This window comes from Numida meleagris, chromosome 5, assembly GCF_002078875.1.
Source record: "Numida meleagris isolate 19003 breed g44 Domestic line chromosome 5, NumMel1.0, whole genome shotgun sequence".
Lineage (NCBI taxonomy): Eukaryota > Metazoa > Chordata > Aves > Galliformes > Numididae > Numida > Numida meleagris.
The window spans coordinates 32,019,804-32,036,565 of NC_034413.1; the positions used below are offsets into that span (position 1 = coordinate 32,019,804).

At 45.9% G+C, this 16,762-nt stretch overlaps 1 protein-coding gene across 7 annotated transcripts; it reads left to right on the top strand.

Moving 5' to 3' along the window:
- On the top strand, positions 20 to 16,706 carry LOC110399315 (core histone macro-H2A.2). 7 transcript variants are annotated; one of them, XM_021397782.1, is made up of 10 exons: positions 2,531 to 2,774; positions 8,596 to 8,729; positions 9,597 to 9,706; positions 9,879 to 9,985; positions 10,564 to 10,761; positions 11,984 to 12,094; positions 12,779 to 12,878; positions 13,270 to 13,359; positions 14,946 to 15,120; positions 15,992 to 16,706. In XM_021397782.1, exons 3-10 carry the CDS (start codon positions 9,697 to 9,699, stop codon positions 16,155 to 16,157), a joined length of 957 nt encoding a protein of 318 aa, XP_021253457.1. In that variant the 5' UTR covers positions 2,531 to 2,774; positions 8,596 to 8,729; positions 9,597 to 9,696; the 3' UTR covers positions 16,158 to 16,706. The 7 variants fall into 7 exon arrangements, with proteins under 7 accessions (XP_021253455.1, XP_021253457.1, XP_021253452.1 ...); XM_021397781.1 differs by lacking the exon at positions 2,531 to 2,774 and adding an exon at positions 4,945 to 5,073; XM_021397780.1 differs by lacking the exons at positions 2,531 to 2,774; positions 8,596 to 8,729; positions 9,597 to 9,706 and adding exons at positions 20 to 2,217; positions 4,841 to 5,073.

Here is a 16,762-nt window from a genome sequence, read left to right on the forward strand (position 1 = left end):
TCTGCTGTTACCCGGTCACCCCGCTGACTGGGAACTAGGTGGCACGTCTCAACCCATTTGGTAGAGGGATGGATGTCCCAAATATATTGTTATCACCGCACCAGCCTCATGGAAATAGCTGGGTGTAAGATGGAGTCCAACTTGGTGCCTGTGCCAAGGGAAAGGCTGCAACATAGTGGAGCTGTATTACTGGAGGCCAAAGATTCGGAATCCTCCTGCTACCTGACCAGCCCTATCAGAGCTCTTAAAACCTGAAACAGCCACAAAACACAAAGCCACTTGAGCTGTGATACAGAGAGTAATTTAGCTAACAGAGGGAAGTGGAGCCAAGACCAGATGAAGCAGAGGCTGACTCTGACTGGCTGTGGCTGTACTTAGATCACCATGATTATCGGTTTGGCGTGACATCCTCCTCCGCTCAGTATTGAGGCAATCAATAACAAGGTGCACACCACTCTCAAAGCCCAAGAGCTGTTTGCTGGGGGACCTGACTCAATATCCAAACAGCATTCCTTTAGAGGAATGGAGGGGTGAGCCGAAAGAATCGGCTGTGTCCTTTCAGTCTCTTTGCTCGAGGCCCTAACCTGTTTAATTATTCAGAGGAGCCGCTCCATACGTGCGATCTCCATGCCACCTCTCCCTGCACCTCGCCCGTCTGTGGCTATTGTTTCTGAGCTCTGGAGAATAAAACCTTACAGACTATTCCTGAACTGAATATAATATTATTTCCTCTTTTTTTGTTGTTGTTCCCTCATTCTTTTTTTCAGTTATTTCCAAAAGATATTGTTGTCAGTCCAATTATACAATTTTAATAATAGTCTACAATAAGAGAGTTCTCAAAAAATGAGGATTTAGATTTAGCCTCTCTGGTCTGTTGAAGAACTCGCTGTGCACAACCTGCTAGCGCAATAAAGCCACGCACACTGCAGAGAGTGGAGGAGGGATGGCTCCAAATGGAAAAAGCAAAGTCATGACAGAAATATGGATTACTTGCAGAACTCAGTTATCCCATCCGCTATCTACTCCCATAATATATACGCGCATCAATTTTGATCGTATTAGGCTACCCTAACAACATGACAACACTTGTACTGATTCGATAAAACTCCTGGATTATATACATCACTGAGTCAGAGCTTTCAGAGAGCCTGACATCAGCGCACTGCCCTGGATGCCCGCCAGCTTAAGCAAGAGTGAGGCCGCAGCTTTCGGTTCTGCCGTTGTGAAATATTCATTGCGATGTTTGAGATATAACAGCTTCTGTCCAAAAGCGAGAGTGCCATAAACACGCTGTGCTCCTGCTCGCTGGTGAGTGAGGCAGTCAGCAGCCTATAACTGCTCTGTCAATAGATGGGTTGTTTATTTTGACAAAGTAGCAGACTGTATTTGCGCTTGGAAATCAACCGGCAGATGGGCTTTGCATAACCTAGCAAGGGCAGTCTCCGCTCCTGCTGATGGCAGGGGAAGCTCTCACTTACTCCAGCGCTGTCCATTTCCTGCCTGAGGAATGCCAGTTGTTAAGTTTTCCCCCCAGACAACTAGGTCAGCTGCAGCCAGCTTCATCCAGCTCTAGCACAGAGGTTCCCATCTCTAGCGCTTCCTTCCCAGGAGCCCTGTACAGACAGGAGCCCAAGCAGGAGAAAGAGAAACTCCTTGTGGACGGGCTGTAGTGAGAAACCACTCCTCATCAAGCATCTGAAACATTCTGGGCCCAGAGCGGGGGAAGAGAAGCGATTCCCAAGCACAGGTGTAGGGTTCTTGTTGAACAACTTGCTTTGTTTTCGTTCTAAAGAATGCCAAACCCAGCTGCTGCGGGGACAGCATCTCACTAGCATCACAGCGAGGAACACTTGGTTGTCACCAGTCACGCCCTTTTCCTCTGGGAGACGGCATGGTCCGCAACGTGCATAACCCAGAGGAATGCTTTATAGCTCAAATTCCTTACGACATGCAGTTGTATAGGGGCACAAGCATTTCCTCGGACAGAGCCAAGCCCCGACCAGATGGCAACCCTCGGTGGTTTTTCCGGCAACAAAGGGCATGCTGGAAGGCTCCATGGCTGCGCTGTTGTTCCCTGGGCTGCAGCCACCTGCTCAGCACTGTGTCTTCGCTACAGCCTCCCACTATCACCCAGGTGAAGCCAGCGCACGGCGTTTGAGCACAGATGACACCACCACCTCTTTTTATGCAAGGATACCCCCGAGATCAGTTGCGGAGGTGCGTTAAGGAGCTCGTTTGCACGTCCGATCGCTTTGGCACGGCCAGCAGCCGTAAAACTCGCTACGCAAGCGCTCGGGGCGCAGCTCAGAGCTCTCGCATCCGCACGACCGCGGGGAGAAATCAAAGCAGGCCCCGCGCTTTCATTCAGCAAAGCGCCCGGTGGTGCTCACGGCCGAGCCGCCGGCGCCCGAAGCGCTCCCGCGACACAAAGAGCGCCGGGTCCCTTTGTTAGGGCGGCAGGAGGCGGCCGGGGCTCCGGCCGGGCCCGCTGCCCGCAGCCCGGCGGGGGACGCGGGGGAGGAGGCGGCGGCCCTGGGGCCCGGGGAGGGCGGCGGGGAGAGGGGGGCTGCAGCAGGCCCGGGGACTGACTCCTCCTAGAGGCGGTATGCGGCGCGGGAGGAAACCCCTGCCACCCCCCTCGAGAGGAGCCGCCGCCATCGCCATCCCAACGCACGGCACGGGCGGGGAGCGGAGGCTGAGGCGGAGCGAGCGGGGGCCGGGGGGCGGCGAGAGACGGAGCGCGGCACGCCGAGAGGAGGCGGCGGGAGAGGCAGGTGAGGGGCGGCGCGGGGCCGCGGGCGGCCCTTGCCCGCGCGTCGGAACCCCCTCCTCCGCCGCTCCTTTCTCCGCGCCCGGAGCGGAATGGCGGCGGCGGCGGCGGGCGCCGAGGGGAGCGCACCACCGCGGGGCGGCCGTTGGGGCGCGAGAGGCCTCCCCGGGCCGGGCCCGCGGCGCGGCGAGCCTCGGCGCTTCCCGTTCCGGGCGCCGCCGCCGCCCCTCGGCGGGCGAAGCTCCGCGGCGGCGGGAGAGAGCCGAGGGGGGGGCGGCGGCGGCGGCGGGGGAAGGAGGGGGGCGTGCGCGCGGGAAAGCGGCGGCCGCGCCTCCCCGCCGCCGCGCCGTAGGGCGCGTGCGCGCTGCCGGCCAATGGGAGCCCTCGGCCCGGCCCGCGCGCAGGTGGGGTTGGCGCTCCGGCCAATCAGGGGGCGGGGCGGGCGCGCGGCGCGCGTGCTAACGGTCAGCGCCGCCTCAGAGCCGCCCCGGTGGGCGTCGTGTGAGGAGCGGTGGACAGCGCGGGGGTCCTGAGGGAGCCCCGTGGCACGGTATTGCTGGCGTGTGCGAGAAACGTCCGCTTTGGACGAGAAGGAGCAGATTTCAGTCTGAGAGTGATGTGGGAATGAGGCGGTGCTCCTTGCAACAAGCACAGGGAGCTGTTGCCAGCTGCTTTGGGCTCTGGAGAGGGTGTAATTCCCAGAGGAGGGCCCAGCTCGCAGAATTCTGCCTTGTTTCCACTGTGTTGCAGAGCTCTGGGAGTTCTGGTGGCTGTTAAATCCCCCGTAGCAACACAAGGATGTTGGTGGTGTGGTGGAGTAGGTGTGAGTCGTGACCAATTAGGGGGTGGGAAAGCTAATTGCTTTAAATTGACCAAGCCTCCTGATGTCACGTTAACTAGGTGTAGACACAACTCTTCCAACTCAGCAGGGACGGACTTCAAGTAAATGCCATGGTGATGGCTTTAATGGAGACTTCAGTTTATAAGGGCAAACCCAGCTGGCGATGAGGGAAGTGATGTGGGTGGACTCCAATACTTTTCAGCTGATGAGCTCTCCACATTTAATTGCATCACCTGAAGAGAACAACTAGGGCAGCAGCGCTCAGCTTGTAGCTGTTGGCAGCCTTGGTGCAGTTCAGATGGGCGTACCGTGTAACTGTGTCAGGGTGAGGTGGTGCGCATCCACCCAGGTAAACCAGGTCTCCACCTCTTGCTTTTTGATTTGCGTTTTTTTCTTTCCGTTGATTTACAAGCAACTTGGATTTGGGCTACTACAGCCAAAATGTGAGATGTTAACTTAACACAATGTAGATGCACGATCTTCTGTAGCGTATTCCTTTGGAACAGAATGCTGCCTGCCAACTGGTCTGTCTTACACAACTGCTCACTCCCACGCAAATGCAATTAATGCATTGCTTGGGAAACATTGTCACTTAGATGCACTATGTGGCTGATAGATGAGGACACGCCAGGGTTTTATAGACCGCTGCAGACCTTGCGGTGGCTCAATTTCCTTGACATCGTGAGCAGAGCCAGTGTTCAGGCCAGATTATTGTGGGCACCCACCCTTGAATTTGGCTGTCCGGGATGAGCTGGCTTCAGTGAATGTCTGGGAGGAGTGACCCTCTGCGTAGAGGTACTGGTTTGTGGTAAGCTCCTCATTGACTTCAGAGGAGCATATCTTGATCTGCCACGTTGTAACAAAGACCATAATTAGGTCCTGAGCAGTGACCAAAATGGAACTAAAAACAAATTTTGGAAACACTTAACGCTTCCCTATTATTTAACTAAGAGCGAGAGCTGCGCTGCTCGTTCAGACCATTGGCACACTGAGGCGATGGGGCTGGCTCCAGGTTTATCATTTGTTTATATGGAAAAGCAAGGAGAAGACAAGATTCATTTTCATTTCTCCTTTGTGCAGCCTGGAGTGGCTCTTGATGCAGGGAAAAATACTTTCAGAAGGCTCAGCTGAGCCTGAGTTTGGATTTCTTCTTCTGGAAGAACGAGATGATGATGTTTAAAGATGTTCCTCACATGCCGAGCACCGATCTTATTTCTTTTCTCTTGCAGCTGTCAGTTTGGAGCAAGGGAATAAGAATCGCTAGCAAACTGAAAAGTACAAAGCTGCAAGATGTCAGGGCGCAGCGGGAAGAAGAAAATGTCCAAGCTGTCCCGCTCCAGCAGGGCAGGTGTTATTTTCCCTGTGGGGAGGATGATGCGCTACTTAAAGAAAGGAACATACAAGTACCGGATAGGTGTTGGAGCACCGGTTTACATGGCAGCTGTCATAGAGTATCTAGCAGGTAAACTGAGAGCCTGATGATACTGGAGGTGCTGGGCGTGCACAGAAGCAAGGGGTTTCTGTGGGATGAGACGTGAGCGTGCTCAGCACCGCTGAAAGGTGCAGGATGTGTTGACGTTTGCTTAAAGTACTCACGGAGATGAATTTGCTTCTGGAAGAGGCTGAGGGTGGAAATTCTCTCCTTCAGAGGCACGATGCTTGGTCACTGGTTGTGGAAGGGTTGCTTCTTATTGCTGTGCAGAGTGAGGAATTGCTGGGGTGGTTTCTAAGAGGAAATTCAGTAGGGCTTTGTTGCTTCACCAACAGGAAAGGATGAAAAGCAGGCTCACTTTGTAGACCTATGGTGAGTTTGAAGTGAGCAAACTGTTAGGTTTCTGTCCTTGCAGAGCAGTGTCAAAGTGTTACAAAGTATGGAGATGATTAATTACTATTAAAAAGCAAAAATAAAATCTTTTTGGCTTGCTTTATGAAATCCCCTTAACAGAAAAGGGCAGATGTCATGCTATGATTCCATAGAGTGTAATGTATCACAATAGTTCGGATTGCCCTGTGGACCTTCTTAGTTAAGTGTGGACAGCAACTCCTTACCAAATTGTTCTAACACCCAATGGAGAGAGGATTCTAGTTCAAGTTGTGTACGGGTTACAGATCAAGACTGAGGTGCATTAGAGAATCTCCAGCTCCTTTAGGAGTTACATATGGAGCCTGTTTTAAAATGAAACGCTATTGAAAAGCAGCATCGAAATCCAAGATGCTGAGCATATCTCCCACAGCTTTTTGTGTAATACCGTGTAAGAGCTAATGTGTTTGTATCTTCCAGTTGTCTTCCGTCATAGACAAGGATCAATTCTAAAAGTGATTTTGGAGGAGGCCTTTCTCTTCATTAAGAGCATACGTATGCTCATAGTTGCACAATCCAGTTTCATGCATTAAAAATCAAGCCTTCCAACTGCAGGAATCGCTCTCTCAGTGGAGCTGGTGCAGCTGTGCTCTTCCAGGGAAATCCATGGCTTGCAGAGCTTCCTTAAGTGCCTATGATATGGCGTCAACTCAGAAAATTGCTAGATATGTAGGTTTCTCTGAAGCAGGCTGAACTGTTTTATTTTGCTATGTTAAAGCATTTGTAAGAACTTCTCATGGTGCTGATCATTATGAGAGAGGAATGCTGACATCAGAGACAGCTGAGGGCGCATCCGTTCAGTGGGGAGAGCTGAACTGAGGACTAGGGTAGTAAGTAACTGGCAGAGGGTGTCTAAAAAGTGAGACACAGCACTGGAGAGCAAGTTGGAGAAATAGGGACTGGGAGAAGGGAGGTGCTGCTGGTGAAGGGCTTAGCAAGAAAGACCAAGTCTGAGAAGAGTAGACAGGAGGCAGAAATGAAGACGATCCAGGAAGGAAGCTGAGATAGAAGTGTCAGGTGTAGGCTGCCCAGGGAAGGAGAATGGGCTGTGGAGCAGGGAAAGCAAGTCATGACTGGGAAATGGGCAGGGTGGATGGGGCAGGAGGTGCAAGGTTGGGCCAGAGCTGTCTGATGTCTGTCCAGGACATAGGATGTACTCTCCCAGGAGTGATCCAGCCCTGAGTGTGATCTGTCAATGGCCTGTATTTGTGTTGCTTTGAAGCACTGAGCCTCTTGACTGACATCATTCGATGGTACACATACACCTTGAGCATCCTCATCCCAGCCACCATGTGGTCTGCTTTTTGGCTTTTGTCCTGTGTGTCACAAGCCACTAGATCCCCCTTTTCCTTTGCAAGAAGGGTTGTGGCTGCAGCCCATAGCTGTTACTAATGCTGAACTTGAGGTTTGGCTTATCAACTCCATTGTAAAAATGCCAGCAATCACTACAACATATCTTGAGAAGAGTTGCTTTTTACTTCTACTAATTAGCTCTAATGTGAGAAAGAGCTCACCAGGGATCTAAAGCTTTTTTTTTTTTTTTTTTAAATCTCTCTATCCTGTTTCGTATCTTAGGTTTGAAAAGTCATATTGCAAAATCGCAGCTTAATTCCTATCCAGAAGCTTGTGTTTACTGGAACACTGTTGGGCTCCACTGCCGTCAGAATCAGAAATCTGTGAAAAATTGACCTCGGTCTCATTGGATTTATGGACTTTACAACACATGCTTGCCAGCGTGGGCGTGGCTGGCTTTAGTCATCGTCATCTGAGTCAAATATCATTTGAATGTGTCCCATAATGTACCTTACCAAAATGTAGGCAGAGAATTCAGACAGCTCTTGCTTAAGAAGCAGAAGAAATATGAGTGGCGTGCTGGTGAGAGGAGCTGACAACGCCAGCAATGCTTCCTCCTTCAGAGGACATCAGCTGGCACGCTCCTTGGTCAGGTTGTACTCATCTGCTGTCAAGAGACAAATTGAGCAGGTACTTCTCCTCTGCGAATGGTCAAAGAACTCCATCTGATGCATCTTTTCAGGCCAAAGGTGTTACTGGCCAGATTTGTACGTGGTAGAGTTACAGGAACTGTCAGAACTTATCTTGAAGGGGAAGTGTCCGAAATCCTTCCACTTCTGCATTCAGTAGTTGGCATTTATCTTCCTTATCAGCACAGCTGAGTGCTTCAGAAAAGCAGGCTGGGCTCAACTGAACGTGCAATTTTGGCTTGACTGCTGCTGCTTTTGTTGGCTGTAAAACCGTAGGTTCTTCCCTAGTCCTGAGTGCTACTCAAACAGGATGAAAAGCATCTATTAAAAAGACATAAAACATATTTTGGGGTTCACTTACGCAAGTCCAAGATCCAAACACGCTAGTGCCCAGTCTGTACTATCTATTACTCAAGAGTCCAAGAAACCCCTTGATTTTAAATGCAGGTAATGTGATCACCTACATTGGAGCTTTAATCACTTGGGTGTTGTGTGGAGTCAGGGGCTGGTCTAAATCTGAAGTTAACGCTTGCAGCGTGGAGGCATCTTGTATGGATTTTGAATCTTGAGAGAAGCAAAGTTATTTCAGATTTCGCTTTAATTCTTCATGCTGCTCGGAGGATGTAAAATAAAATAAGTCTGAGAACATCCAGATCCTGATTTCAGGAGAGCTTGCTGAAGCGTAGGGCCTTATTGTAGAAGTTACATTCTCAGACTACTCTCTCTGTAGAGTTAAGATGACCTCAGCCGTCAATGATGTTTCTACTTGAAATGTGAAAAAGTTTCTTTAGGGATCTCTTCTTACCAGCAGAGGATGCGATAACTGCAGCCTCCAGATTTAATGGTTTTGGTTTTGGTTTTTTTTGCAAGTGCCATTTTGTATTCTTAAGACTATGAGTCCCTACCTCCATTCTGAAGCCACCAGTGTTAGAAAAATATGCATGTAGAGAATCATTAGAAGGACGTAAGGCAATTATTTACCTATGCAAATAACTGGCATCCTTTGATAAGTTGTTTATATGCATATTCTGCAGTCTGCCCTACGTCATCTCTGCCTTGGATCCCCTTCTTCCTGGTGTCCTATGGTAGATGAAAAGTGCCTGGCATTTGAGTGTTCTGCGTTTTTTGCTCTCAACATTAGGCAGAGGACATTTGAATGCACCATCAGGATGCTGCTGGCCAAAGGACCCAGAACCTGGGGGAGTGGGGTGAGCGCACAGTTAGCAGGATGTGCTTGTTGTTGGCACATCTGAAAGAACTTCAGTTACCACGCAGGTAAGTATGTCTTGTTGTTGTTTTTTTTTTTTTTGTCTTCCTGCTGCAATTTTCATCTGCTGTCAGCATAAATCTGCAAAACCTGCTGGAGAAGCGTGGGTCTCTTTTCTTGCTCTCTGCTGGTCTGCACACTGGATGGCAATCTGTTCCTGCTGTCTGCTACTGCATTAGCTCCACTGGCAGAGGTCAGGGATCTGAAAGCTCCAGCCCTGCAGCCCCGTGGCACGTAATGTTAAACAATGGCTTTTACATCTCCAACAGTCAGTTATGCAGCTCTGTAGGAGTGAAAGCTGGATGACAAGGATGCACTTCTGTTATTCTAACTGAGAGAAACTGAAAGCTTGTCTCTTTCCCATGAGCCCAGAGCTAATCCTCTGGTTGAAATCCTTTGGATTTTAGCCTGAGAGCGTTATGTAGATTCCCACGAGATTTTTCATGGAAGTTCTTTGAATAGTTACAGTTCTTTATGTAATTGATTAAATGGGAGTAAGATACCTTCAGCATAATGTTGATGAGCTGTAACTTTTTTACCCATATGGTTGATAAAACCAAGACAGGAGCACTGTCCCAGGAGACATGGAAAACTTTCTACCAGTATTTAATACATCGAAGCTCTTATGTTGTCTCTCTGCTTGCATCTAAGTAAACCTTTCATATCTTGTTTTGAAATAAAGCTTCTCACAGATTTTAATGCCCTTTAATGCAAAATTGCAGCGTTGCCTGGCTAGTTTGTTGGCTTTCAAAGTATTTCTTTAAATGCACCTCAGTCTTTGTCTTACTTGGTCCTGAGAATCCTTGCTATTTTGTCAGAACTGTCTGAACTAGGTTTGAGGTTTCACTGCATGCTTTGCTGTTCTGTTGTTACAGGTTTATTGCTAAATTTTGGACTGCTTATGTAAAGGAAGTTATGTGAACCGAACTTAGTGTATTTGCTGCTAGCTATCCTTCAGGGAATTAGGGAGGACAAATGATTTTATGTAAGTTTACAAATATATTGGCTGTCATTTGTTGTCTGCGTTTCTGTGTCAAAGATCATTGAAATGGGGAAATACTCCTGGAAAGGTAAACGGATATTGAAAAGGAACGTGTCTGCAGGGCGCATGCAAGTTGCATTTTCATAACTCCTTTTTATCTCAATGTTTCTTGCAGCTGAAATTCTAGAACTGGCTGGAAATGCAGCGAGAGACAACAAGAAAGGAAGAATTGCCCCCAGACACATCCTCCTGGCAGTAGCAAACGATGAGGAGCTGAATCAGGTACTCCTTTGCATTGCAGTGCGAGGGTTAGCTGCTGTAGCATGAGCTTGATGATCTCCAATACTTATCAAAAATGCACTCCATAGACTACATGTTTCCAAAAGCTGTAGATGGGTGTGTGTTTTCTACTGCACTGTCTATGAGGCCCATCTTGGATACGGCCTGGCTCACTCTCCAGTATTGCTGCATCCAGGACTGCATCCCCTTCCGTATGCCTGAGTCCCGTTAGCACGCAGACAGTTGTCTGCAGTGCTTTGGCTCTGAGGATCGGCTGTGGAATGCTTCTGCATGCCTGCAGGTGCATGTCTCCTCTTACCCTCATCCACTGCTTGTGTGCCACCAAAGTATGCAGAAAGACTGTAAGATAGAATGTGGAGTAACAGTTCTCTGGGGTATACTGACTAAATTTCACTGTGACATGCTAGATTTTCTCTCTTAGTGAGGTTTTCTTCTGATACACAAAGGGCATTGCTTTAGGAAGTGTGGGCTCTATAGTGTGTTGTGCAGTCAGCAAAAGTTGCTTGAGTGTGGACAAAGAGAATCCATAACACACTCCTTTGCACCACTTCTCCTTGCAGTTGCTAAAAGGTGTGACTATAGCAAGTGGAGGGGTCCTGCCCAGAATTCAGCCAGAGCTTCTAGCCAAGAAACGGGGTGCCAAAGGCAAATCTGAGACAATCCTTTCCCCTGCTCCTGAGAAGAAGGGAAGGAAATCTATGGTGAGCAAAAAGAGTGGGAAGAAGGCGAAGTCTAACAAGGCCCGGACACCTAAAAAGGTAAGCTAGGGGCAGATAACAGGATTCAGGGTGTGTGCCAGAAGAACTGGATCCTATTGAAGCTCTAGCTTCTAAAATATAAGAAAGCGTAGTTTACATCGTTTATTGTTTGAGAGATGCTGCACCTTCAGCCTTCATGCAGATACCAGATTGCTGTCAAGTATTTATCAGTATCTTGAGAACTTGTCATGGTGTGGTACATAAAAGTCATTTTTGACACGCATTTTGTTTCATATCATCTTAGAGGTGCTGTTTTAAAAGGTTTTTGAAAGAATGATGACAAGAAGAAATAAATCAGAACTCTACCACTGCACCTTCCCTCACAGTTGCCCACTGTCCCAAATCTATCACTATCCCAAATGGTTTAATTTAGTAAAGCAGTGAACAGATAGGTGCTCTTAGTTTGTCATTCTGAAGCTTGCATGTTAAACATTACTAATCCCTACAGAGGGATCTGGACAGGTTGAATCGCTGGGCTGAGGCCAATGGGATGGAACTCAACCAGACCAAGTTCTAGGTCCTGCACTTTGGTCACAACAACCTCGTGCATCATTACATGCTTGGGGCAGAGTAGCTGGAAAGCTGCGTGGCAGAAAAATACATGGCACTGAGGAACATGGGTTAGTAGGCATGGTGGTGATGGGCTGGGGATTGGACAATATGGTCTTAGAGGCCCTTTCCTACCATAATGATGCTCTCTGATTCTATTTCATTTTGTCATTCCAGCTGCTTGTATGGAGGTGTGATGGCTCACTCTTGCAAATAGAAGTTGAGATTTGATTCCTTAGCTAATTATTTCTTTTACATGATTTTTTTTTCCGTCATATTTGGGCACTTGACTTGGTTGCTGTTGGATTTAGTATGAGCCCTGTTTTGTTAGCAGTAAAAACAACCACAGTAGTGCACACCCATCCATAAATACAACCTTAATGATCAGAAAAATCACAGATGGAGGGGTGTGCCCTGCACTCTTAATAAGTTTACAAACATATGTAGTGCCTCAGAAGTACCACTAATGTTTTAACATTTCATTTAACATTTTATAAACAGTGAAGGCTTCTGTTGTTACATCATATTTGAGGAATAAAAAACTACGAGTAACGTATGATGAAATCTGTCATACCTGATAAAATCTGTCCATTACTGGATAATGGTAGGCACTGTTTTTTTCCTTCAAGATTTCTTATTTCTTCACCTCCACCTCCCTCCTTCTATTTATTAGAATAAACAGAAGGATGGTGAAAAGGAAGGAGCTTCAAATTCAACATCTGAAGATGGACCTGGGGATGGTTTCACCATCTTGTCCTCCAAGAGCCTCGTGCCAGGACAAAAGGTAATACAATTTATAATGTAACAGATTGGGATTATAGCAATGGAACCTAGCATAAACAGAATGTTGCTTTAGATCTAACACCAGTAAAAAATCTCCACCTTCTTCCTTAGCGGTCCCAAATGTAAGGCCAGGACTCACTCAAGTCATGGGGGGGGGCAGAAGGTCTCAAAAACGTGTCTTCAGATAAAAGATTTCTGAGAATAGTGCTGGCTAACCTCTCTTCTCTAGAGAGCCATACTGAGTAATTTCATGGCTAAACCTATAGCAGAATTGTGTTCAATTTGAGCATGGCTGAGTTATGTCTAGCATACTGTCAAACCAGGTTCAACTTTCTAGGCTGTTTTCTATTTATGAGAACAAACAGACCCTCCTCTCCTTCTGTACTCACTAAGAAGGAGGGTTTTTTAAACAAAAGAGTTTCCCAAGTCAGCATTTCTTTTTCAAAGTGTAGTGCTAGAACATGAATCCAATAGCAGTACTTTCCTCTGGAACAGGCATCCAAGCTATGGGTATATCATAAAACAATCTGAGCAGTGTACATACTAAAGGTTAAAAATCAGAATCAGACATATTGAACACAGTAAAACTGTGCAAGTTGTGAATCCACCCCCCTTTTTTTGGTATGAGAAATACTTCACACATATTACTAATTTGATTCTTTCTACTCTTATCCTCATCTTGCAGCTTTCTCTGACACAGAGTGACATCAGCCATATTGGCTCCATGAAAGTAGAAGGCATTGTTCACCCCACAACTGCTGAAATAGACCTCAAGGAGGAAATAGGTGAGGCTCTTCTGCACGCAGACAAAGCAGTTTTGAAGTTGGCTTTTTGGTTCGTTGCTTTATGTGATCAGTCACTGAGAACTTCTGTCATCCCAGCTGTGTATTTCAGAAAAGATTTCAGGAAAGTACTAGGGTTTGTACATTGAGTAGTAGTCCCATCGTAAGCCAGGGGAAATATCCTTACAGGTAATTATATTTATGTCCAGTAATTACATACATGGTTTTTCAAAACCAGTAATAAGTAAACTTTGTCATAAACATCAGCTGCTCATAGAGGAAAGCATGGCAGTATGTGCACAATGTTCTCCTTTCAAATTACATGAAGTTGTTGGTTTGGTTTTGTTTTGCTGGTGATGCGAAGATGAGACCTTTTTGCTCTGTGTCCTTGCAGGCAAGGCTTTGGAAAAGGCAGGAGGGAAAGAGTTTTTAGAAACAGTGAAGGAGCTCCGCAAATCTCAAGGACCCTTGGAAGTTGCTGAAGGTAAAAAGGATAATATGCTCAGCTGGAAATGTCTCATCCCATATATTCATTTCTCTTGACATTCTAATTTGTTCTTGATTACATACATGCCTTTGCTTATGTGATATAAGTGTTTCTCTTTCTTCCTTTAAACTGTTGCTGGTATGGACAGCCTGTTGAGGACAGGGGGTTGGGGGAAAAAGGAAGAGGAGTAGGGTACCTTTGTGCTGTGTACATCCTGTCTTTGTGCTTTAAAGCACCACAGTAAGTTCCAGCAGGCAGATTAATTTACCTCAGGCAATTTCTGTCTGTGGGAGTCCGAAGGTTAAAGGAAACTTCTGCTTTCACCTCTGTGCTATCTTTCCTCTCCTGTTTGCACCACGTTTCTCAGTGAGAATTAGAAACAGCTCTCAGCCTAACCTATGAGCTGTATGAACAATGGTAATTTACAAATCATCCTGCTTTATACTGAACAATATAACCAAAGCAACTACCTTACTTTGTACACAAATGAAGGTAGAAGTGATATAATCACAAAAACTAGCATGTGTTTTGAAGAGCAGCTGATACTCTTCTCCTAGGCATTACAGCTACATTATTGAAATACAAATTACAAAAGAGCTCAACAAAAGAGCTAGAAAATAGACTCCTTTTAGCTAGTTCCAGGAAAGAAGATAACCTTAGCTTAATGGATGGAAAATGTGTTCTGTCAAACACTGTTGTGTTGGTATGTTTGACGTTACCATTTCCACTGGTTTTGAGGCAGGTAGTAATAAATGGGTTTTATCGCTGGAGATCTACTGCAAACACTTGAGCTCCAGCATAACAGGCCTTGAATTCAAGTGTTCTTCATGAGATACCTGTGTTCTTTTCAGTCAGTTTTCTCCTTATGGTTAAAGATTTTCTCTTTTGCTAAGAAGCACAGTGAAGCATTAGGTAGAATTCCTCTGTGGTGGTGGACGGGTGACCAGATCCACATTTTTCATCTTTGGATATTAATTGCACACCTAATTCCTGGGTGTTCAACCTGAGATTCCCAAGACCCAGATTTTTAGAAGTGCTAATTTCAATTTGGACGTAACTGGTGGACGCTTTCAGTAAACATCTTTGGTTTTTCAGGTCGCTGTCTGAAATTGCCTAGCTGAGAAGGAGGTGCAAATATTACTCCCTAATGCTCTGGAACTGTGGTGATGACGCAGGATTTGTGCAGGGCATTCAGATGAGGCTGGGACGGCACTGCAGAAATGCCTGTTGGGGAATTAATGATATTGAGTTCAGGGGAAGGTTTTAATTGTTTGCATATTAAAGAAAATATCCAGAGGCCGTGCTGAATGAGAGAGCCTTTAAACATCCCTGAATAACCATTAATCAAATGAACCCCAGGTCCTCAAAGAAATAATAATTGATCATACGAGTAATGACAATACAGATTATGATTGCGAGTGAGTCATTGTGTCTTGCTTTAATCCCTACTGGATTTCTTTGAAGAGGTAATGTAATGAAGAAAGATGGAGATGATGGATTAGATTGAAATGATTCGATTGAGAAGCTCTTGCAGCAAGGTGGTTTCTATTCACAACTAATGGCTGTGTTTTCATTTGCGTTAGCTGCACTTACTCAGTCCAGTGGCCTAGCAGCAAAGTTTGTCATCCACTGTCACATCCCTCAGTGGGGTTCGGACAAGTGCGAAGAGCAGCTTGAGGAGACCATCAAGAACTGCTTAACAGCCGCAGAAGACAAGAAGTTGAAGTCTGTGGCTTTCCCCCCTTTTCCCAGCGGCAGGTAGGACTTTTTCTGTGTAAGAGGATTCTGCATTGTGTAACAATTGTGTAATGAGCTAGCAGAGCTGCTGCTGCGATAGAAAGCCTTCATGGAGGGAAATTAGCTAACTCTCAGGAGAGCTGTGTTTTCTGTTACAAGGAATTTCCATTCTTCTACATTGAGCCTGCACCATCTCCATTTTTATGTCCCTTCATTTTACTGGCATGAATCTTATTAAAACTCTACTGATATTAATAAGATTACACTGGCATCATACTGAGGTTAAATAACAGTGATGCAACAGGATCTAGGTGAATGTGAGGTCTTTACTTAGGGCATCCCGAGAGCGTATATTAAGCAGACTAGTCACACAAATGCTTTCTTTCAAAAGAAAACCACTGCTTCTTAAATATAGTTCAACTTTAAAAAGGCAACTTTCAAACAAACTGTAATAATTGGCAAAAAATATGTATGCTTGACTAAGTAATCCAAAGTTGTTGGGTATTTTGGTGTAGGTTTTTCTTTTTTTTTTTTTTTTTAACCTGTTTTTCTGGTTTTTTTGCTTTGTTTTGGGTTTTGCTTTTGTTTCTTTAGAAGCTGGTGGCTTGCTAATCTTGCCTGGTCTCTGATCAGAAGAATCCATACATAAGCCTCACTGACACAGAAGTTCTTTCATAATAGCATTTGCGTGTTTAGGATTAATTAGAAATGTAATTACTGATTTTTTTTTTCTTAGTAAACCTTTCTGTTTACTTAAAACTGCAGCAACTTTGTCTTAACAGCAGGCTGTAGTGAGTACAGCAATGCTTTGTGCCTTTCAGCATCACGTGTGCATAAAGCTTGTGCAGGTGACTGATGCTCCCTTGTTTTGTTTTCTTCCCCTATCACATAGAAACTGCTTCCCAAAACAGACGGCGGCCCAGGTGACTCTCAGAGCTATTTCCACCCATTTTGATGGCACCAGCTCTTCCTCCCTGAAGAACATTTACTTTCTGCTCTTCGACAGTGAAAGTATTGGCATCTATGTGCAAGAAATGGCCAAGCTAGACACTAAGTAGCAACAGCAGCCAAATGAAACTTTATTTTTCAACAAACTTGAGTAGCATTAAAGGCATTAGAGGTGGGTTTTATTTTTTCAGTGTGGCAAGGAGGGGGAGTGGTAGTAGTGTGATGTGTTGTGACTTGATGAAGCGCTGTGACTAGAGATGAGAGGGGTGTAGTCTGATTTCTTCACGCTGTCAGCATCTTCGAGCCCTTTGTGCCACCTTCAGCAACTGAGTTACCATCTCTTTTTCAGGAGTTTGTTTAGTGTCCCTTGTTACTTTAGTTTAGAAGGTTTTTAAAGAGTAACTTCATTTTAGATTTGTAGTGATGAAGTTTTCATCCACACACTTTAGAGAAAGCTCTTAAAAATATTCTGCTCCCTTTTTCCCTCCCTTGAGGGTGGTTGGTGAACTTTTCTTCCAGCCCACAGTGGAGGGGAAAGAGATATTAGAAGTGATGCATGGGGAGCTTCTCTTTTGCTTTTAACTCACAATAATCTCTGTAATTACTGAGAATATTTCATGGTGATTTTTTTGTTGTTTTATAAGAAAAAAAGAAAAAGATGTGTCAAGTGTGATGATTATTGTTACAAACCTTACTTTTGCTCTGATACTTTCTC